Source organism: Hipposideros armiger, unplaced genomic scaffold (genome assembly GCF_001890085.2).
Source record: "Hipposideros armiger isolate ML-2016 unplaced genomic scaffold, ASM189008v1 scaffold_844, whole genome shotgun sequence".
In the NCBI taxonomy this organism is placed as follows: domain Eukaryota; kingdom Metazoa; phylum Chordata; class Mammalia; order Chiroptera; family Hipposideridae; genus Hipposideros; species Hipposideros armiger.
Window position 1 is genome coordinate 301,312 of NW_017732194.1, and position 23,699 is coordinate 325,010.

Sequence of the window (23,699 nt, forward strand, 5' to 3'; positions counted from 1 at the left end):
AAAAATCTTAAAAAAAAAATCAGAAGGAAAATATTAAGATGAAACAAGTAGAACTACACAGATGGAAAATGTAAAAATAAAATTACAATATAGGCTATACTATAAGAAGGTCAACATACTAACTGGAGTCTCAGAAGGAGATGAGAGCGACATGGGAAAGAAATAATTAACACAGATTCTAGAAGTTATATACCTCAAGAAGTATAAATAAAATCACAACTATGCACATCATATTAAAAGCACTTAAAACAAAACTTTCAAATGCCCATTTCCACTACATTGCACCATCCTAATTCTGACCTTTATTTTTTTTTCACATGTAGACTAATATAATTATGGACTAATTAGTCTCTATTTCTTCCTCATTTCCATGACTGTCAGATTAGTATTCCTAATGCATCATTTGTTACTCAGAAAATACTCAAAATAATTTGGCAACCTCTCTACAACCTGCCATTGCTCAAAGGAGTATTAATTAAGAAGACTCAACCAAGACAGCGGGCACAGTGCTCCAGAGTGTGACAATCTCTGGTAAATAGTGAATGCCTGATGGTCCCGGGGAAATGCAGGCACATGTGGATAGCTGAAAGGAAAAGATCATGTCATTTGATTAGTAATCTTTAACCAATCAGAAGTATAAGTAATAATAATGACTAACATTTGTAATGCTTTTCATAAAGACTCTCCTATAGGATTATATGTTTTAACTCACTTAGTCCTCACAAGTCCATGGGACATACTGTTCATACCTGCATTTTACAGATAGGGAAACTAAGGCATACAGCCGGTAAGTAGCTTGCCCAGAATCATATAGGTAAGTGGCAAAGCTGAGCTATAGACCCAGATATCTGGCCCCAGAATCCACATTCTTAACGTCTACATTATACTGCCTCTCCACGTGTAAGCCCCACTGCTTTCCAAGCAGAATCATACTACGCCTGAGCTGACAGCAGGAGTTTGAGTTCCAGAGAGAAATGTAAATGATGCTTAGGGCTCATCTCTCACCGACCAAGAATGACATGCAAAAGAGTGAGATTCCCACAGTCCAAGGGCTATGTGACATCCCAACATTACTATGAAAGGAATTATTTAATATAATCTAGATCCCATCTCTACTTGAGATTGCCATAGTTCCCTGATTTGGAATGATAGTAAGTAGCGGGGAACGTTTTTCAGGGGTTTTAGAGAAAGTTACTCTAACATCTACTTTGAACAAGTCCTCCTTGTAAACAGTTGAAAAAATCAACTAAACTTTTATCCGTTTGGTTTAGTTTTCTCCTTCCAGTAATGCTACTTGGCATCTTTCTGTTTCCTCTATGAGAGTATTTTAATTTTCATCTTCTGGTTTTAATTTAATTTGACATATTTCTATTTTTTGTGCATGTGCCCAGAGGCCTTTGGGAAAAGGGACACATTTTTAAATAAGTCACAACAATAAAAACCAGAAAGGTCAATTTATGTCAATTAGTCACGTTTTAAGCAATCTAAGTAGAAGATAAGAAATTCACTTCTAACCTTCCAATTGTTCTCTCAAAGACTGCTAACCCTGGGAAGAGACAAACACATTACTCCAAAGAGAGAATTAAAGTGGTCAAGGCCATCGACATGGATAACTTAATGATATGGTAAGTGGGAGGCATTTATGGAAGTCACACAGATGACAAAACACAGTGATACCATAGGAGGCATATGGCATTTAATAAGGGCACTAAATGTCTTAACTTGACTCTGTGTGCACAGATGACTTCTGCTAAGATTGAGCTTCTGCTAAGTCAATGACCCCAGATAAGCCACAGGGTCCCTTGTTTTCTAGGTCCGAGTTATAACCACATCATTTTGGAAAAGTCGTGTCGTGGAGAGTCCATTTCATTGTTTGGCTTGTCATGGGGCTGTATTCTTCTTTGAGGAAAAATATTTCATAAACGCACCACCTTACCCTTACCCCTTTACTCTCTAATCTCCCACCTCGTTAGTTTTGCTTTGGGCACTTATCAATGTACTCTTATTAGGCTGCTAGCTTGTTTGCCGGCTATCTCCTCACTAAATTATAGGCTCTATGCAGGAAGAAACTACATCTTTTTGGCTCACAAGTGTATCTCCAGTGCTTGGGACAGTACCTAAGACATAGCTGGTGCTCATATTTGTTGAGTGGTTCAAAAGAATGAATAGGGGTGACCGGTTAGCTCAGTTGGTTAGAGCATGGTGCTGAGAACACCAAGGTTACTGGTTCGATCCCTGCATGGGCCACTGTGAGCTGTGTCCTCCCTAAAAGAGTCAACCATGCCATTGTAGCATGAAAGCAATGTGTAACCAAGGACCATGGCTGCTCCCCAATGAAGTTTGAAAAAATAGAAATAAAGATAAAAAAATAAAAAGAATGAATAAACAAAGCACAAAATCAGGTAGGCAAGTGAGGTTGAGTAGGAGACAGTGCTTACAGAAATGACATGGAAATCTGATGCGGATTTTCAGTTGGTTGGAAAATATAAAAAATTGCTTTTATGGGCAAATTCCTTCTTCCATCCTCTCTCTCTCTCTCTCTCTCTCTCTCTCTCTCTCTCTCTCTCTCTCTCTCTCTCTCTCCCTAATGATTTGCAAAGTTAGACCAAGGAAATGAGATGATGATAAACGTGGGACAAAGCAAGTCAATATTTGAAAACTTTTTAGTGAAAAATCGGTCATCCAAATTGCTGTGAAACGAAATCATTTTTCATGAGAAGCTATCACAAACTTGAATAGGATTACAAACACTAGAGGGCAGTCCTCTCACCCTTGTGGAGTCTTCCCCAGGCAGAACAGAATAAACACAGCCACCTATCCTGGGGTTTAAAACACGCTCCAATCAACAAATCAGAGGTTCCAGCCTCCACTTCTTCCCACAATTGAAGACCCTCCTCCATGACTTCCGCACCTGTTTGTAGACCTTTGGCATCTCACCTGAGTCCTCCGTCTCCCCCAAGAGCTGAATGAAGGGCTGTCTGGCTGCTGCTGAAGGCCATAGTTGTTGTCCCTCTCAGGAACCCACTGCCACTGTCCTGTCCTGGGTCCACGAGGTACCGATGGCACTGTTCACAGAAGCCTCTGCTTTCAAGTCCTGGTACAATGGCAGGAATGTTTGTGTTCCCGCCCTCCCCCCCTCAAATTCATATATTGAAATCTAACCTCCGATGTGATGGTGTTAGGAGGTGTGACTTTGGGGAAATAATTAGGTTATGAGGGTAGAACCTTCATGAATGAGATTAGTGCCTTTCTCAGAGGGATTCAGAGAACTCTTCACCCCATGGGGCCACGAGGACACAACATGAAGGCAGCCATCCACAGCCTAGAAGAGGGTCCCCACCAGAACCTAACTTTTTTGGCACCTGATATTGGATTTCTAGCCTCCAGAACTGGGGGAAATAAATTTATGTTGTTTTTTATAAGCCACCCAGTCTCTGGTATTTTGTTATGGAAGGCTAAGCTAAGACACCTCGCTCGTGCATCCATGGGTGGGGAGAGTGTCTCGCTCACGTATGGGAGGGGAGAGTGCCTGGCTCCCCATTTTCAGTGAGCCTTTTTCCCAGAGATGAGCGTCTGTTGCCCTGAACTCTCACACCTTATTGGAATTTGATAATAATAAAGAGCCTCTCAAAAATATTGGCACTGGACTCAAACATGAGCTTTTGGGGAACTGGTCTCCCCAGTTGCCAGACTCCAAATTTACAGCAAGATGTTGTGAGTTTTTTCCCTGGAAGTTTGCTTTAGTCACTTTGGCCAATAGTTACCTAAAAGGTCCATTCCGCCAAACATATTGGACATGTGGAGGTTTTTCAGGATCCTGGAGTGTACTGGCCCTAACTGAAATCTGTAAATCATTCAAGTTCCTGAGGATAAGTTCAGGTGTCCCTGGGGCTTATCCTCTCAGGAAGATTTATCCCAAAACGTCAAGGCTTTGGAAGAGCATCGTTTTCCTGGTTACCTTCCCTTTAGAGGAAGAATTGTTTTATTTATTTTTATTTTTGTTGAAAGCAGAGCTGTATTTAAAAGGCTCATTCTAAAAAGAGATCAAGTCAGAGTCTGGTTTCGACTAGTGGGAATTTTCCTTCAGCTGAACCAACTCTTGGCTGTGCTTGAACTTCAGCCAACCCTGGGGGCCACTGGGCAGCACTTTTAACTTAAAAGTGACTTAAAAAGTCATGAAGGAAAATCATAAAAGATAATTACAAACAAAATTATCAAAAAGAACAAAAACAAAAACATGATTTTACTATGATGAGATTTACCCTCCAGGGACCAGAACAGAAAATTTGCAGACTTAAGCTTAAGTTCACTGAGACACTTGATGGATTTAAAAATTCTTTCCCTTCAATTTAACTAGCCAGGTTCTACTAATCAGTTGTGTCTAATATTGCAGAAAAATGAAGTACAGTCAGCCAAAAGAAAAACCTGAGATCACCTCAATTCCAGAAACTACAAGAGATCGAAAAACTACCTTCCATTTCGGGTTCATTTTTCAAGCTGATAGAACCTTTAAGAACAGGCTATTTTTACATTGGATTATTTGTAAATGGTTTAATTAACATATAGAAAATGGGGTTGTGTTAAATGAAATAATTATGTTGGGATTCATGCCTCTTGATTTGAAGATAGGATCATATTTTAATCATATCAAGAAATGGACTTAAACAGTCAGAAATAACAATCGGTTAAGTTCCGAATGTATTTGGTCTTCGGTTAAAAAGTATTCACTAATGGTTAAATGTTACAACATCTCTATTTTTAAGTACTTTGTACATGGCTACAACCCAGCAATCATTTTTTTTTCCTGTGGTGCTCTTTACTTATTTATTTTTGGAAAGCTTTGGCCAAATCTGTTCCATCTTTGACCTTTGGGTTCTTTTCTTTTCTTTTTAGAGAAACAACTATGTATACCTTTCCCAGTATGAAACATACACATGTACTCACACGCATGATAAACAATTCCCAGACTTGCTTTTCTGAAAATAAATCACTGTTAGTAGATCTTTAAAATGTCAAAACTTCTCATTCAGCGTGAGACCTATCACGGCCCACGTGTTTCTTTGATGGCACCCCAGACCTTGCTGATTGGCATGCTTCCCATGTGTCAGACACCTATTCAGACCTATCCCCGTCCCTGAATGTTTGCAGCTTTTCCCCCCAGGCTTCTTGGGAGATGTACTAAGCTCGCAGGCTTTTGGCTCCCCAGGGAGGTCAAAGAGCTTCGAGTTAGTTTGCTTTTCCTCCACTCTTTGAATACCAAGGTACAGTAGCCCCCTCCTTTATTCACAGGAAATGCATACTCCGACCCCCAGTGGATGCCTGAAAGGGCAGATTGCACTGAACCCTATATGTACTATGTTTGTTTGTTTGTTTGTCTTCCTATACGTAGATACATTTTCACTTAAAGGAAGCACTTTTCGGCTTCTCTTGGGGATATCCGAATTGTCAGCATCACTACTCTTGTGCGTTGGGGCCATTCAGAAGTAAAATAAGGGTCGCTTGACCACAAACACTGCGACATTGCGACAGTCACTCTGATAGCTGAGGTAGCTACTCAAGGACTAACTGGCACAGAGTGTCTACAGTGTGGAGACTGGACAAAAGGGTGTCTGAGGTGGGACGGAGCAGGACGGCACGAGATTTCATCAAGAGCGCAATTTAAAATTCATGAATTGTTTATTTCTAGAATTTTCCATTTAATATTTTTGGACCACAGTTGACTGAAACCACAGAAAGTGAAACTCTGGATAAGAGGGAACTGCTGTACCATCAAACTCTTTTCCAAGACATCTTGGAAGAACACACAGCTATTTCATCCCACTCCTTAATCACTATTCACAGGCATGCTCAAAGGGCCAGCCCAGAATAGCTTTCTAATTCTAGAGCGGGTTCTTCTTATTATTATAACTTAAACAGATTCTTATAGACCTCATAGCATGGGGAACTGGTTTTGGCACCTGACAGTCCCGGGTTCAAATCGTACCACTTAATTGCTCTGTGAGCATGCATATTTATATTATTGTATCTCCCTACACCCTAAAGCCCTCAGCTGTAAGGCGGAAAGTGACGCTATCAAGAATACAGGCTTGTTGTGTAAGTCAAGAGCAAGTGTGTTTTAAAAGGAACAAGTAGATACAGCCAATTATGTGGCGATAATAGACTCTTCTTTCCCTACCTACCCTAGCTTAAATAAAAAGACAAGGAATACACTGGAAACACAAGGCAAGGGAGTAAAAAAAGGGGACCACCCTGGTGATGTGCTGCCCTACACGACTCAAAGCATTTTATAATATGTTGCTACTTCTGTCCCGTAAATCAGTACATGACCCAAGGGCACATCTAAGGGTTATGCTATTACTTTCCACCTATTTAGGTGTTCCATTTTAACTTAAGGCTTGCCTGCAATAGACAAATTTATAAATTCCAGCATGCCAGCGTCAGGAAATGACGGAGTTGAATTTATTCCCTAGCCTCAATATCCTGCGCAGCTCTGAACAGCCCATGTGGATGTTGCATGTGAACTACTCTACGAAATTTACTACAGGGAACATCGCTTTTATTAACAATAGTGACTTGACCAGAGAAGCAGACTCTGTCTCACACAGAAGGACTTTGGACGAAGAAAAAAGTCTTCTACGATCTACTCCTCAGTCTTTGTTGGGGGAAAGAACTATCCAGTCAGAAAATTATCCAGACCTGGTGATTTGGCAGGTAATCTTATAGCTTCTTCTTCTTATTATTTACTATTTTTATAGGGACAAGACAAGCAAAGATAAAAACATAACATTCAAATCTGTCTACCAAGCAGGTTTTGATGTAAGAGAGATGACAAAGTCCAGCTTTTCAGAGATTTTCTGTGGTTAGACTCCCCAGTCTACACCGTCAGATTAACCACTATTCTGAATTGCATGTTATGCTTCCAGCATCTCTGGGGCTCCCACAGTAGGGACTCGGATCCAACAAGTCCAGCGTGGAACTCACCATTTACCTCCCATCCTGCTCTCCTGGCCCCATCATTACTGTTTTGTTGTTCTTCTCTCCTAACTAGATGCCTTCAGAGTCACCTTGGACCGTCTTTCACTTTCATTTTGCCATCCATCTTATGACCCCTTGCCTTGTCATTAACACTGTGGCCTTCCCTCCCCTCCTGTCCCTCCCTTCTCTTCTGTCAATCACATTGAGGTCCCCATCGCCCAAAGCATTTGGGCAACAGCGTCTTTTCTTTCTGTTCCTTCTAACAACAGCTCCCCTTCCCCCAACACACATCCTGACCGCTAAACTTTTTGAAGCCCTGGGGGCATGTCACTCCTCTGCTGTAGAGCTGCCTCCCTTACCCTCAATAATGCTCTTGTTGTTAGGATCCTCTGTCTCAGGAGATCCATCCCTACTTCCTACCACTCCCTAACGCACTCTTTTATTCCAATTCCTTGCACAACTATTTGTTTCATCCCAGCCTTTGTGTCTTTAACACTCACCCTCAACTTCTCCACCCACCATGCCCCAATCCAAGCTTCTGATTCAAAGCCCTGCCCAGGCGTACATCTGCCACCAAATCTCCCTAAAATACTTCGGAAACTACTTACCTCTCCTGTCTCTAAACTTATTTTTTTTTAACCCTAGCCCCACCAGTTTAGTGCTTAGCTGCTCTGTTTTAGCATCAGTCCTGTTTCCCTGGAAGACCGTACGTTATGTGAGGGCATCTGCACTAGGTGCTTCTTCTCCGTTCTCCACCTACTTACCCATCCTTCATTTACGCCCCCAAACGCAGGACACAGAAAGAGGTCAATAATAGAACTCCTGTAGATTCCAGCCTACACCTTGGCCCCCGCTGAGGGGAGACTGTAAATCACAGCATTCCTGACCCTGCCAGTCTTCATCACAATTGCACAGGGTTACCAAGATGTAGTACCGAGACATTTAACGTGCCCACGTGCCTTCGAGAAAGACCTAAACATCTTGAGGCTTTCTTTGTTCATTCGATTCCTCTGCGCTGAGGTGGGGTGGGGCTGGGGAAGGAGAGGGCTGTTGGGATTTAAACCATAATTCCCAGTCACAGAAGAACAAACGCATTGACTCTCAGGGGCTCGGAGGACTGCGGGGGCGATGCAAAGGGGACGCTTTATCTCCCCTCGTGGTGGGGTACGCTTTCACATTCTTCCATTTGGGAGAAACTGGAGCAAACTCTCGCCCCATGCGGGGGCATTCCTTCTAAAAGCAATGGCTTGAATTGACGTGTGCGAGACTCAGATCCTCCTTGAGATGCGACTGCAATAGAAAACCAGGCGGCCGAAACTGGCGCCGGCCGCCAGCAGGGGCGAGGGTTGCCCCCCGAGTCGCCGGCTCCCGCCCGCAGTCCGCCTACTCACCGCTAGGAGGCGCCGCGAGCGCGCCCGGCCCCCGCCCGTTACCATAGGAGGGCTCGGATCTCCCCCGCCAGCCCCTGAGCCGGCCCGGGAGCTGGCGGGCAGCAGACCGCAGGGGACGCGCGCCTGAGCGCCCGGGGCTGTCACCGCGGACGCGCCGCGCACACCGAGCCGGGACGCGGGCATCTGGGGACCACCAGCCGCCAGCCCCGCACTTTTCCACCGGGGGTCCCGCTCCCCGGTGCGCAGCTGCCTGGGCGGAGGGCGATGTCTGCCGGGGCCCGCCGCGGTCCCCGGGGCAGCCGGGCGCAGCCGCTCGCGCCCCTCTGCTGCTTCTCGGCCGCGCTGGGGATGCTGTGGTCCCCCTCCTCGCAGGCGTTCAACTTGGATGTGGACAAGCTCACGGTGTACAGCGGCCCCGAGGGCAGCTACTTCGGCTACGCGGTGGACTTCCACATACCTGCGGCTCGCACGTAAGTCGCCCCGCGCGGGGTGTTCGCGCGCGTGGGCGAGCCCGGCTGCAGGCTGAGTCCCTGCCCCTCTGCCGGAGGGATGGAAGGCGATTCCTGAGATTCCCTCCCGCTGCCTCTTTGGGGTCCCATCCGACTCCCGGCCACTAGCCTCTTCCCCCCCACCCCCACCCCCCCATTCCAGGCTCGATGTATGTGCCCTGCGCACTTTGATCTAGAGACCTGCCCCTTGCATAGAGTACACCAGTCCTGGGGACTTCCCAGTACAAAGACTCGAGCATCATACAAAGGGGAAAGCGGGACCAAGCAGACTTAAGCCAGTTAAAACAGCGACCACAACACGGTCTGTTTATACATAGCCTGTAACAATTAAGCGTCTGGGCGCAAGTGCTGTCTGCTACAAGCAGCTGGGCTCTGTCCTATGCTTTACTTCTCTCTTCCCTCTTCTCTCTCTCTCTCTCTCTCTCTCTCTCTCTCTCTGTATACACAGCTCCATTTAGAGAAGAATTAGAACTATTTGCACCCTCTTCCAAACCAGGTTTCAGATGCCCCGTAGGTTTCCAAGAGGAAATCAAGTTTGACAGTCGGTCTCTCTCATAAATACGTTTCTGCCTAAGACCCCCCGCCCTAGTCTCAGTGGGCATGCGGTAAGAGACTGCATCGCGTGCACGCACTTTCATGATTCCCGCCGAGTGATTTTTCTCTAACCCTTTCGCAGACCGAGTGTCTTGGTGGGGGCGCCCAAAGCCAACACCAGCCAGCCAGACATCGTGGAAGGGGGCGCCGTCTATTACTGTCCTTGGCCCGCAGAGGGGTCTGCGCAGTGCAAGCAGATACCGTTTGACAACACCAGTAAGTGATATTTGTCATTCTCAACCGTGGGCCCTGGTTTCAAAGAACCAAAGCCATCCTGTTGGAGTCAACTCCCCACTTTCTTTGTACTCATTTGGCCTGTCTGATGGGTCTGTGTTGTGGGCTGTGCAGGTCCCTAGAGAAATGAGCTCTTTTTTTTAAGCCTGAGTGGGAGGAAAATGCTGAGTGAACGCCAGAGAGGGAACAGTGTTTTGACCTGGAGTATTTCCATGCATCCTAGTAACTTCTGTTTCCTTACTGTCCTGAGACAAGCGTTTTCAGAGTGAGTAGATGCTTTGGAGAAATACAAATGTTACCCTCTCACCTTGATTATGGAGCGAATTTGGTTGCTTCCCAAAGACAGACCTGAGAAAAGCCAACTCCTTGGCGTTTCCGGCGCCCAAACTCTGGAGGCCAGCCCCAGCAGCTACAGACCCAGACATCGCTCCATGTCGCTCTTTAATTCTTTACAGAAAGAAAGAATTTTCTTTCAAAATATTGGACATTGGATGCAAACTAGTAGAGGCAGAGTGTGGATGGATTACATTCATTTCCAAAATCCCTAGACAGATGTTTCCTATTTAATTAAAGGGAAAATACATTTTAAACAATTCAGGCTGGTTATGTTTCCTCTGGTGTTTTCTCTTTGGGTCCTGAGAAAATAATTTAAACGTAATGCTTTCAAAAACATTAACACTGAATGTTTTAATTTGTACCTCCAAAACTTTATGAATGCAAAAGGGATACATTGTCGGAAAGCAAATATCTTTTTTTCAGAAAAAATGTGACTATGTCAACTCAAATAATGTTCTTTGATGAACAATCACTTAAAATACCTTTTGTTCCACACAACTATTTTATGACATTATTCTTCATTATTGTTACATTAGTGTGCATTTAGAATTTACGTAGAAAATCCATTTTCACAGAATTTTGGTGAAATTGGATGGGTGGTATTTAGCGGTTACTTTACCTGATTTGCATTTTTTTTATTTTAAAGGAAAAAATAATTGCAATTCTATGAATATGGAAATTATTTCAAATGAAAGAAATATTATACAAGCATTACCTTGAGTTATGACCAAATTAGGAAAATATTATATAAAATGATTTAAAAATTAAGTTTTTCATATATATATCTATATATGGTCGCAATAGGGCACTTACCATTTTATTAAATAAATCCGTTATTTCATGTCAACTTTTATAAGCTTTTACTTTTAAGTTTAACTATTCAAAACTGGAAAAAATAAGCCAATTGATGTTAATTCACAAAAGAAATCTTTCAATTCGTTGTTTAATCAGAACTTTAGATGCCTTCTAGTTACTAACCTCTAGCTTGAGAATAAATTCCTAAATCAGAAGAATTAAGCATAACATTAATGGCATTTTAATAATCCATGTCAAAATCATTTGTATTTTAAAAAGTATTTTAAACTTAAGCCTCTATAAATAAAGACATAAGTCATTGGTATTATTTGAATTTAAGTTAAGGAAAATAAGCATTTACATTTTGAGACATATTTGATGTATTTTTATCAAGAAGCAATCTATAGTCATGGACATGAATTTAATAACCTTCTAGAACATTCCCATAACATATCAAATCAGGATCTGGTTAGTATATTTTTCCTTTGATAACAGAAGAAACAGGGTCTGCCCAGATAAGTCATACCTGAATGCATCTGTAAGTACTAACCCCAGGAGATGTCATGGTTTAATAGATGAAAACCAGAGGATACAGATGTCAAATAGGAATTTTATAGACTGACCACTCCCAACCAAAAATTTTCAATGTTAAATTACAGTAGGTAACATTTTCCGAAAGTTCATTCTAAAGCGATGGGAGCTTTGAATTCGCTTTCCCATAGAGAACGAATTGTGAAAGATTGTGCACTGGTTCCGGAATAGCCCACAGGAATGCACTTCACCCTTATTGTAGAGGAATTATATCTGCAATGAAACAGTAGGGGACAAACTAGTACAACTGTGGCAATTAAGTAAATAGGAAAATTATCTGAGTGTTGAGAAAAGATCAGTGTTACTTGGAGAAAGAGCTGGGGAGGTTCAGGCTCTGAAAAAGCCATCTGGGTATCTCAAAGGACTTTCCAGATTATTTCTGCTGGTTCTTCATGATGTCTTATTTTCCTTCTAAATGTATGAGGTTTTATTCTTGATAGACAGATGCAGTCATCCTACTATTATTCTTAGCAACCATAACCACAGTAATTTGAGGACTCATAAAGGGAACAAAAAAAGGGAAAGAAACAGGAAGGGAGGTACACGTTTCTGAAATAATTGAGCAAGAAATGAAATAATAATTTTTTTAAAAAAAGCAATGCAGAAGAGTCCACAGGATACTTGTGAGAAATGAACGGTCCATGATGGAATGAACAAAACCTGGGAGAGTTTCAAAGAGGGCAGGAGAAGAGAAGCATCACTGAGAAAAGGAAGTTCCTCACGTTAGCCATCAGGGGGTACTGTGGGCCCAGGAACTTTGGTTGCTGCTGGGAATGGACTGAGAACGGGTGGGGGGGAAAGAAACGAAAGGACCACACTCAGGTGTTTGCTTCTGAGTGGCTGCCAACACACACCACATCTTTGCTATCAATGACTTTATCCATACGCCCCCAAGACGATGGAGCTGCCAGTGGCTGCCATTTGCTGCAAAGCTGGGAAAGAGAGGGAGGGACAGCAGGAGCCAGCAGAGCTATTTTCAGTGTGAGCATCTGCTCTGCAGGTAGAGCTGTGGTCTTGGAACCAAAGATGAAAGGCAGAAGAAACAAAGGCATTGCTGACTCTGGGTCTTGCAGGCGACGTCACCAGAGGCTTTACGTTTACTGATCACCTACTAGGTACCAGTCACTTATACACATTTCTTTCTAATCCCTAAACAAAACAACCATGTAAAACTCATTTTATGAATAAGGAAACTGTCATCAAAGGTGTTCAAAAAGATACATCCAAGACCACACAATGGTAAGAAGTAGATGCAGGGTTGGGAAAGAGGTCTGTCTGCTCCAAAGCCTGCCTGTCCACCCTGCCTTTCAGAAATGGGGAGACGGTTGGTCCTAATGGAGTGCAAGTTCAGGGTCAGATGCTTGGAGCTGAGACACTTCCCCCACTCCAGGCCCCTACCCCAACATTAACTTCACAAATACCAATTTCAATGATCCTATGCAGGAGATCTGAAAGGGAAAAGCAGTTTGGGTAGAGGGTTACGGAAACCAGAGGTCCTAGAAAGTGGTTTTGTCTTGGTGGGAATAATAGGTTGCATATGCCCCCTGGTTTGCCACAGCTCCCCCCTGCACGCCCCCCTCTGTGTCCCCATCAGCTGTCTCCTGTCTTGCTTTCTGCCCTTTGGCAGCAGCACAGTTTCCCCAGAAAGAGGAAGAAAAGCTCTCTGCTTGACAAAAGTAGTGGCTCTCAGTGTTGGACACCCCCAAACTGACATTCACAGAATAGTGCGATATTTCAGGCATAAAGATATATTATATTGCAAATCTTCCTCTGTAAAGATAGTCGTGACTTTCCCTGTCTTTACCCTGTCTGCTTTTACTATGACATCTGAATTCAAGACATTCTAAGTAAATTTGACCTCTTGATGACATTGTTTCAACGTGTTCTGGCCCCCGGGGTGTCTACAATTTAGTGTTCTGCTGTGGTGACCTACTCAATTCTCGCAGCCTAGACACTGAAGGAGACTGGCCTATAATTCAGTCCTTGAATCTGGTTGTGATCTTGAACCTCAGTTTATTTAAGGTCAACTGACTTTTTTTTTTCTTAAACTGCCTTTTAGTTTGAAATTCCTTTCATTAAATCTTTTTTTTTTTACATTATCATATAACTTGGATTTTTTTTATTACTTCTCATCATAAATGCAACAACAGAGGAAGCTGGGAATAGCCTAGCACTTCAAATGCATGAATACTATTAAAAATCTGTGGTCCTTTCAAGTATGGAAAAAGGAAACTTTAGGGAAGCATATGGTGGTGGGGGAGGTGCGAAGTGCAAAGAGTAGATAATTTTCCTGCTCTGTACAAAATCAAGTGGTTCCAAAAACGCACTTCTCTCATCTCCCTTCTGTCTTTTCCTCTTACTTCACTAGAATACAATTCCCCCATCACCAAATTGATTTCTTTCACTTTTGCTTCCTTTTAGAAACACTCGAAACTATGCCCCATGTCTTAACTTAAAACATCACATCTGCCAAGTTCATGCCTCTCGTTACTAAATCTACTCCAATGTTCATTTCTTCTTTCTCCTACATTCTCCAAACCCATGTGTGGATTAAATAAGAACTGCTAGATTACAGCCCTCTGGCTAAAAGGGGGATGAGTGAAACAGACACCTATCTTTGGAATGAGAAAAGGGCAAATTGCAACCATAATAATGGCTAGTACACAAATATTTGGTTGTTTTAAATGCTCCAGTGAAACATTTTGAGGAGAAAGATAATAGCATGTGCTCATTAATGATGATAATCATCATAGCACTAACAATAATGGCTTGGCAACATACCTGGGAACCACTCGCAATTAGGGACCCACATAAAGAGTGAACAGGAAGAGGTGGGAGGTACCACTGAGATTTGAAGTCATGTGGGAAAGACTATTTGAATTTGCCTGGCCTTAATTTAGTACCTTTGTGTAAAACAAACAACACACACACACACACACACACACACACACACACGTGCACACACACAAAACATCACCTTAAAATGGTAGATAATTTGGTTAGGATATTCAAAACTCTGGAATGGTGAGATTTCTGTTGGGATTGCATTTTAGTTAGGAAACCGGAAGCCTTTGGGGTTTTTTTGGGGGGGGTCGGGGGGGGTTTCTGTTTTATTTTGTATTGAGTGAACCCACAGTAAGAAGCAGCTTAAAGCATCTGGTGCTGTGACTGGTACAGGATTGTTTTTTGATAGTCTTGGGTGTGCCCTTTTTCTCATGTGAGGGTTGGGAAACATATTGGTCGCATAAGTCTTGCTTTTCCAACTTCCTCAGAAAAAAAATCAGTTTTTGTTCAGGAACAAAGAAAAGAAAAAATGTAGGTCAGAACAACTCAAGTACATGACAGAGGAAATAACGCAAATGTGACAGAATTCACCGAGAACAGAAACCTGGGCTCTGGAAAGTTCAACTGAAAGTGAAAAAAGGGAGAAGAGAGTCTAAAGATAACCTGCTCTTTTAAGAATGAATAATGCCATCCATGTATTAGGGCAGAGAGCTTACTCTGCTAAGTACTGATCCCACTGAGTCATCAAGTTTAGCTGGATGGCCTCCTGATTCTAGAAGCAATTTGTGATGGTGACCATGCCTGATTTGCTGGCCTGACAGATGCAACCAACATCCCTAAACTTCTCCCAGTTGGCTCAGACTTCCATGCGACCGAATGAAGTGGAGTCCTGAGATGAGAAGGGAGGAGGCAGTGGTCCCTACATCACATAGCAACCGAGGAAGCAATTAGAAAAAGGAAGTCCTTGAAACTCCAACTAGAAATGGGAAACAGATCTGCACTATGGTTAGCTGAGTCGTATGAGCGTTAGGCGCCTGTTGCTTAATCTGCAAAATTCTTTCAAGAAGTTGGAAGTCTGTGTGATGGAACAGGCTTCCAGGCTCTTGGCAGGAATGGTCCGTGCAGCAGCTGCAGCATTCTGGGAGAATTGTAGGAAATGGGCTTGAAATTATTCTGAAAGCAGGAAAACACGCTTTGACATTTAAGCTCACCGGCTGAGATGTGCTCATTCAAACTTTACCTGTTGGGTATAAAGAACCCTATAGCTGTGACTGTGGATGAAGAGAGCTCGCTAATACTTCTGAAAAGCTCAGCTCAGGTGTGCCCCGACTGACACCTCCCAGACACACAGACATGGATGTTTGAGGAATAGGGATAAAAGACTAATGATTGATCTCATTAGAAGCACTCACTTAAAAATTTAATTTTCCAAATTCAGCTTAAATATTATCTTTATAAAACCATATTTGGTGCACCAAACAGGGTGTACCTGTGTAATGAAATCCTAAAATAGATTCAAAATAATTTTAATTCTGGGTTATGTTGTATGGAGATTGAAGGTAGATAAGCACATCATGATTCACCAATAAGCAATTTCTACTTAAAACATTCTACTTAATACACTCGTGTTATTCTGTACGGACTTCAGCCAGGAACTCTCAGACCAGTTGGAAGGAAGAGCTGAACCTCATCCCTGTAGAAAGGCCAGCATATCTCTGATATTTAGGGGATTGCCCCAAAGATCTATCAAATTGGGAAACTCTTTTGGAACCATAAGCATTGATGAAAGTGATCATTTACCTTTCAATTGTTTTAGTAAAATTAAGGCATAGGTTACAAAAATAAGCTTTTAGAGAAATGATTGCCAGGCATTTGGGGGTGGGAAAGAGGGGCTGTCTGCAAAGGGACAGAGCAAAGGCATTTGGGGAGGTGATGGAGCTTTCTGTCTTGAATATAGTGTTGGATACACTATTACATGTATTTGTCAAAACCCATTGAACTGTTCATTACTAAGTGTGAATTTTACTGGATGTAAATGAAAAAGAATGACAAAAGAAGACATTATGGAGAATGCAAGAGTGTTATGCATCCAATATGATAATTCAATTTGGTTTTGTGGCCATTGCTCTGAGCAGGTAGGCGGTAAGCTCTTAGACTGTGAGAAGGACTGATGTGATAATACCTGGAAGTATTAGGACTTATGATCCCTGAAGAGCTTAGGTTACTGCCTGTAAATAAGGGCGAACAATTTGTCAGATCAGCATGGAGGACCTTCTTTATAATTCTTTAAACAAAGGATAACATGTTAAGAATGTGTTTGGTAAGAGAACTGTGAATGAAAACACGTTAAGTAAGAATGAATTTTTGCAATGAACCGTCATGCTTGGGTAATTCTCATTTCCTTACTGAAATTCAGGCATGGCATCCCTCATTGATAGTCATTAAACTAAGGAGATCTTGCTTCAAACACATTACTGTAGTTATTAAAATTAGTATAATTGTACTGCAGGGCATTTACTGATTAATGTTACGCCAACTGTATTCTTTAGCTCTGATATTTAACATATGGACACAGATTTGTAAGTGATAGTGCAAAAGTCTCTGTATCAATCTGCCCTGATTTCCTGGGCATGCAGAGATTAGAGAGAAGGGCACACACCATTGCTACAGGGAAAGGTTTGTGCAAGGACCCTACACAGCTCATGTGACAGCCAGCATCTCACCCTCGGTGACAGGTCAACTCCCCCAGACAGGTTATGGCTCCATTTAAGATTTGTCTCAGCCTTCCCTATGCTTTTCCCAGATGTTCTCCAGCTAAGCCATGTCCCTCTTGCCATGCTGCTTACACACCTTATCTCTATAGCACAGCACATCACAGTGCAGCATATCTCTCAAACGTGTGTTACATACACGTGTCCCCACTCACTCTGGGTCCATGTCGTGGTTCCTCTTTCTTAACTAGAACATCTTCTCTTCTAGTAGTGATTTTCTGGAACTTCTGGATTCTCCCTTCCTACAATTCCAAACAGGACATACGAAGTTCGGACAATTAAGTTCGCGAACTTTCCACTGTACACGGTGGAAAGTTCGCGAACTTAATTGTCCTTGGTGTATGTTTCAGAAATAAATTCTAAAGTTGCTGCAAATCCTTTTTTAGAAGATAGGGGGCATAACACTAAAAAAATAATGTTTTCAAATATCCTCAATATGAATAGTCAAGTAAATTATGGCATAGTCACACAATTAAGCATTATGTCACCATAAAAGATGAAGTCTACCAAGAACAGTGTTAAAAAGGGAAAATGCTTTTGTTTTTCATGTTAAATGAAAAATATAAAATTCGCAATTGTTTCTACAACTGGTAAAGGGGTACAAGAAGGGGCATGCCATGAGAGGCTGTCTTTGCGAAATATGATTAAAACAATTTTCTCTTCTTTTTCTAATGTCTTTTTTCCTTATTTTTAAAACCATTGAACAGGCATTTATTTATGACCAGGAAAAATAATGATAAAAATATACTTGCAAAAATTTCTGAATGCAGCTATTGCGTTCACTGAAGTATTATGAAGATTAACAATAAAAGACCACAATTAGGGTTCTGTATTGGCTGATGTCAATCTTAGTTGCTACCTCTTCTGTCTTGGGTATAGATAGTAGAGTAGAAATATACTTATTTATATATAGGTGCTTATGTTTCAAAATATGCAAAACAGAGGATATTTTCAGTAACAATTATATGTATAAAAATAAGAAGATACAGTGCATCCCCTGTCTTCATTCTAGATTATCTTTGAATCAATAGAAATATAGACTTGACGGTCTGACACAGCTGTTTCTAAAGTCTTTTAGAATAAGATAGATGTTGATGAGTAGAACTGCTTTTGAGGGTGCCTGGAGAAGCTGAGCCGACCAGAAGAAATCAATTCAAATCTAATTATACCACAGTCAGTTCACAGAACTTGTTTTAAGAGGCCACTGGCAAAAATCAGAGTGACCACAGGTCCAGATAATTCTCTGCATCTTAGAACATGGAAGGCATTTGATAGAGTAAAAATATCCAGGTAAACTCATGAAGCAGTATGAAATTTCACAGCATGAATTGGTGCTTAGTTTTTTGATCTGTTATGTACAACACATCAGATATTTTTTTTCTTTAAAACATTACATATGTACCAGGGATGAGTTATAACATCTATCTGGAGTATTCCTCCTGGGGCACACCGTTCTACTCATTCCCAAGTAAGGTTTGTAAATATTCCATCGAGCTAAGATGTATCTGTTTACATAAGTTAAGAGTATGCCAGTGCACTTGTTAACAGCACTGGTTGAGCAGAAAATAGTGAAAGTTGCTGAGGGGAGTCTGAGGGGACTGGTACAGTGAGGCTGCGGCAGGATTTCCCGAGATCTCTTTCATAGCGAGCATGCAAAAAAAGTTTCCACGTCAAATACATTTGGAAATGGCTGCATTCACTCCCCTTCTGTAGTAGTCAGGATGCAGACATAAAGGAAGAGATTTATTTTAAGGAATTGGCTCATACAGTCATGTAATTATAGAGGCTGAGAAGTCCCACGGACTGCCATTTGTCAGCTGGAGACCAAGGAAGGCCTGTGAGATGACTGAGTCTGTGTTCAAGGGCCTAAGAACCAGGAGTATTGAAGTCAAGAGCAGAGCAGTGTCCCAGCTCAGGCAGTCAGGTGGGAAGGGCCAAATCCTTTTGTCCTCTTCCTTTTTGTTCCACTCAGGCCCTTAACAAACTGGATGAGGCCTACCCATTTGGGAGGGCAGATCACCTTCATGAGCCCACCAATTCAAATGCTAATTTTATCTGGAAACACCCTCACAGACACATCCAGAAATAATGTTTAGTCAAATATCCAGCCACCCATGATCCAGTCAAGTTGACCCGTAACATGGACCATCACACCTTCTATGAGACTCACATGCAAATTCTCCTAGAAGAGGCACTGAGAATTCATATGAGCTAAAGAAGCCCATTAGATTCTCAGGATAGAACATTCATTGACAGTCGTTATTTCTCCTCACATTCTCAGGCCAAAGCATGCCCAGGTATTGCTGTAGTAACAATGGCCCCAAATCTCTGGCTTAAAACAACCAAGACGCATTGCTTGCTCACACGCTATGTTTAATAGGAGTTGGTAGGGAGCCGCCGCTGATCCAAGTCACCCACGGATCAGGCAAATGGAAGTTTCTTATTGACATATGCTTTCAAGATAACCCTAACTGGAAAGGGGACGTAGCAAAATGCACGCTGTCTGTTAAAGCTTGACACTCATTCCTTTTCCCCACAATTGATAGGCCGAAGCACACCTAGGAGGCTGGCCAGGCCAACTTCTTTGAATATCTAACCCTTTTGTTATCCATACCTATCAAAATTGTATCTACAACCTTTGAAAGAATACTAGGAAGGAAATGAGATAAAAGAGGTTGTCTTTGGAAATGCAATTCAAACAGATTTTTCTTCTATTTCTAATGAACGTGTATAGTTTCCAGGACATATTTTGGAGGACACTGTAACAGCATAGTTCTTTAGGGCTACAGTCCCAATCCCCACGCTTAGGGTAGAGAGCAGACACATGGCAAGGAAATGAAGGTGTTTCAACAGATGTGAGGATAAGAGAGATTTATACCAAGAATCAGTCCTCAACCTGTTCCAGGTGGTCTCCACTCTCTACCACGAATATTGCCTGGGAAGACGGAATGCCCATCATTCTTTCAGTCAGGCTCCCTGAGTGACTAGCTTCTAAGTCAGCGGTTCTCAACCTTTCACAGGGGTCGCCTAAGACCATTGGAAAACACATATTTTCGATGGTCTTAGGAACCGAGACACTGCTCCTCTATCTGTCTCAAGGCCCACATGCAGATACGCCCACATACGAGTACCTGGCAACCCCTGTGAAAGGGTCATTCGACCCCCAAAGGGGTCGCGACCCACAGGTTGAGAACCACTGTCTAAGTCATAATGTCTTTTTCCCCCTCAAAGTACTCTTTGGTTAATTTTAAACCTTGTTTTTGTTTTTGTTTTTTTACTTATAAAAATGTTATCTAGAGGGAACAGTGAAGTTGAAAATAAAGCTTAGTGTTAGCAAATAGTAACATTAAATTTCAGGGACTAGAAGAGTGTTTGTGACTTTCCATAAGCAAACTCAGCTCTAATCACTTGAAGTATAGCCACAAACAAAGCCCAGGGCCTTAGCTTTCTGGGGTTTACAGTGAATAGCCAGTGACAAGTTGAGGAAAAGGTAAAGTTAAGGAGGCAGACTGTGAGCGAGCATGTGTGTGTGTGTGTGTGTGTCCTTGCATGATTATTTTAGATTGAGTGGGTATTAGATTCCTGTTGCCATTGTAACAAATTGCCACACATATAGTGGCTTTAAACACCACAATTTTATTATCTTACATTTCTGGAGGCCAAAGTCTAAAATGGGTCTCATTGGGTTAAATTAAGGTGTTGACAGGGCTGTGTTCCTTTCTAGAGGCTCTCAGGGAGAATCCGTTTCTTTGCATTTTTCAACTTCTAGAGGCTGCCCACATTCCTTGGTTTGTGACTCTCTTCCATTTTCCAAGCCAGCCATGTCTCACAGTGCCATGTCTCTGGGTCTCCTTTTTTGCCTCCTTCTTTCACTTTAAATTATCTCTGGACTCACCCAGATAATCCAGGATAATCTCCCCTCAGGGAAAGAGTGATAGAAAGTGAGGCCAAGGAGCCACATATAGGCAAGATCACACAGTCCCTTAAAAGCCAGGGTCTGGACTTTGGCTTTTGTTCTAAAGTGATGGGCAGCTAATTGTGCTTTTGAATAGGCAGGTAACATTCTTTAAATTGTGTTTTTAAAGAACAAGAAAAACAAATGAAGAAACAGAACTCATAGACACAGACAATAGTTTACCAGAGGGTTACCGGGGAGGAGGGTGGTAAACGAGGGTAAAGGGGGTCAAATATACGGTGATGGAAGGAGAACTGACTCTGGGTGGTGAACACACAGTGTGATATAGAGATGATGCATTACAGAATTGTACACCTTAAATCTATGTAACTTTGCTAACAATTGTCACCCCAATGAACTTTAATTTTAAAAAATGTTTAATACACTGCAGGCAAGCAGGAGCAGGAGCAAGGAGACTAGTTGGGAGACATTCCCTTGTCCAGTGATAGAGAAGTAGGCTTTGGGATGAGAGATAGCAGTTAGGATTCAAAAATGGTTGGGTTTGGGATTCATTTGAAAGTGTAGTTGGTAGGATTTCATTTTAGATCAGATGAAGGGTACAGAAGAAAGAGAAAATTTTGACCTGAATCACTGGAGGAATGGGACTCAGACAGGAAACAGTGGGGCAGGAGCAAGTCTTGGAGAAGACATCAAGAGTTGAATCCAGATATGTGACATTTGAGATGCTTATTAGACATCCAAGTGATGTCAAATGGGCAGTTGCATAAATAAACCCAGAGTTCAGGCAGGAGGTTTGGAGATTTAAATTTGGAAATCATAAGTATGTAGATGATATTTAAGACCATGACTTAGAGAGTGAGTGTGAATGAAAAGGAGAGAAGAGGAGAAGCAAGACAAAAGAGAAGGGAAGGAAGAGAAGGGAAGAGGACAGATCAAGGTTAAAACTGAGACCTGGAGCACCCTGACATTTAGAGAAATATTGGACAATTGAGGATATATGAAAGACACCAAGAAGGTGTGGCCAGTTAGGTAAAAGAAGTCATGAAACCAATGAAGAAAGTTTTGGGAGGTGGAGTGAAATGAGGACTGAAATTTGAACATTTGACTTGGCAATGGAAAGTTCTAGATGACTGAAAGAAGCAGTTGCAGTGGAGTGTGTCAAGAGGACACACAAGAAGACCAACAGGAGACAGGTCTATATAGCCATTTTCTCCCCCAAAGAGTTTTGCTGTAAATGGGACCACAGAAATGTAACAGTCAAGAAGATATCATAGCATGTTTATAGTCTAATGGGAATTATTCAGTTGAGAGGTAAACAATGATGATTGAAAGAGAGGGGGTGTATGCAGGAACAGATTCCTGAGAAGATGAAAAAGGATGGGTGGGATTCTTATACAAATGGAGGGGTTGGCCTTAGGGGGCACAAAGGCAGTTCATCCTTAGTGACAAAAGAAGGCAGAGTGGGGGGACAACTCAGAGTAGGTTGGTGGGTTTGGTGATAGGAGGAAGAAACTGATTTTTTTTCATTTCTTGGACTAAGAAGCAAGATGATCAGCTGAGAGTGAGAAAGTAGACAGAGAAGGCTGAGAGAAGGAAAAAAATGTAAACAGTCACAGCAGAATGGCAGAATAAATTGAGTAGCGAAGTAATAGGATTACCAGGCGGCGCACAAAGACCGTGTGAATTATAAATATGAATTTATTTGTGAAAGGAATACATTTTTGCCTCCGTTTACCCTACCTGATTGGGGTGGAATTTAAGATCTCGCAGAGGACAGTTCCACCTTGGGTGTTAATTTTCCATAAGGATACAGTGTAGATGCAGAAGCTTTGAATTCTGAAGTGCCTATTTTGTGTAACACTGGGAATTTTTTTTTTTAAACCACAGAATGAGCCATTCTGTTAGATGATGGTTGGGGTCCTTTTTACTACAATATCCTCTGGCAAGAGGGATGAGATCCTGAGGAAAATGCAAGCATACAATAGGAGTAGTGTATATACATTTTCAAGTGCTATTGGGAGGCAAGTTTATACAACCTTCCCCCTGAAACCCAATCATATCCTGTATTTAAAAGCATTGCTTTGAGGTCATATTGAGAGATTTATGTCATTTAGGCTGCTTCCTGAGATTCCCATGCTGAGAGGTTTTCATTACTTCTTGAAGCAAATAAATTATTGGGCACTGAACAGAAGCACGCTGTGCTCCTGCCAATCGGAAGGTGACATATAAGCCATATTGAGATTTCTCATTTCCCCAGCTGTATATATAGCCAAGATATGTGATTCTCCAGGTCATTATTCCAAGGGTGAGAAAACCTAGAGATGAGAGAACATATGAAAAATTCAAGGAGCCGAAAGAAAATCACTATGGTTGGGAGTGACAAGAGATGATGCTGGCGAGTCCAAGGTGATGTAAGCCTAGTTTTAAGGGTTTTTGCATTTTAGAGAGAACTCCGGCTTCAGGATAGAGAATGCCTTTGAAGGTGACAAGCCTGGAGGAAGGGAAACCAGTTATTAGGTGGCCATTGCAGAAGCTGAGGCAGAAGAAATGGTGGCCATGACCATGGAAGTGGGAACAAAGAAGGATAGAAGTAGATGGTCTTAAGAGAGATTTAGAAGGAAGAGTCAACAGGAATTGATTACTGAATGGAATTTGGGAGTGCAGGATTGGTGATTGTCAAGGATGTGTGCCAGAAAACTGTTCTAAATAGTGAAGGAGATGGATGTTTGTTCACGGACATACTCTCTGACCTTGCAACCAATAGATGGGAAGATTGGTGGCTGGCAGTTCTAATCGAGGGATA

The 23,699-nt window shown here is 42.1% G+C and overlaps 1 protein-coding gene and 1 non-coding gene across 2 annotated transcripts in view; both read left to right on the plus strand.

Annotated features, from left to right (window-relative positions):
• Positions 1-2,173: 2,173 nt before the first annotated feature.
• Positions 2,174-2,247, plus strand: TRNAL-GAG (transfer RNA leucine (anticodon GAG)). Its single transcript has one exon. It is a non-coding gene; the product is annotated as a tRNA-Leu (tRNA).
• Positions 2,248-8,084: 5,837 nt separating this feature from the next.
• Positions 8,085-23,699, plus strand: part of ITGA8 (integrin subunit alpha 8) — a 172,126-nt gene continuing 156,511 nt past the window's right edge. The window contains exons 1-2 of the mRNA XM_019629342.1: positions 8,085-8,836; positions 9,552-9,685. Coding sequence (XP_019484887.1) covers positions 8,631-8,836; positions 9,552-9,685 — 340 coding nt within the window. The 5' untranslated portion in view covers positions 8,085-8,630. The remainder of the gene's footprint in view (positions 8,837-9,551; positions 9,686-23,699) is intronic.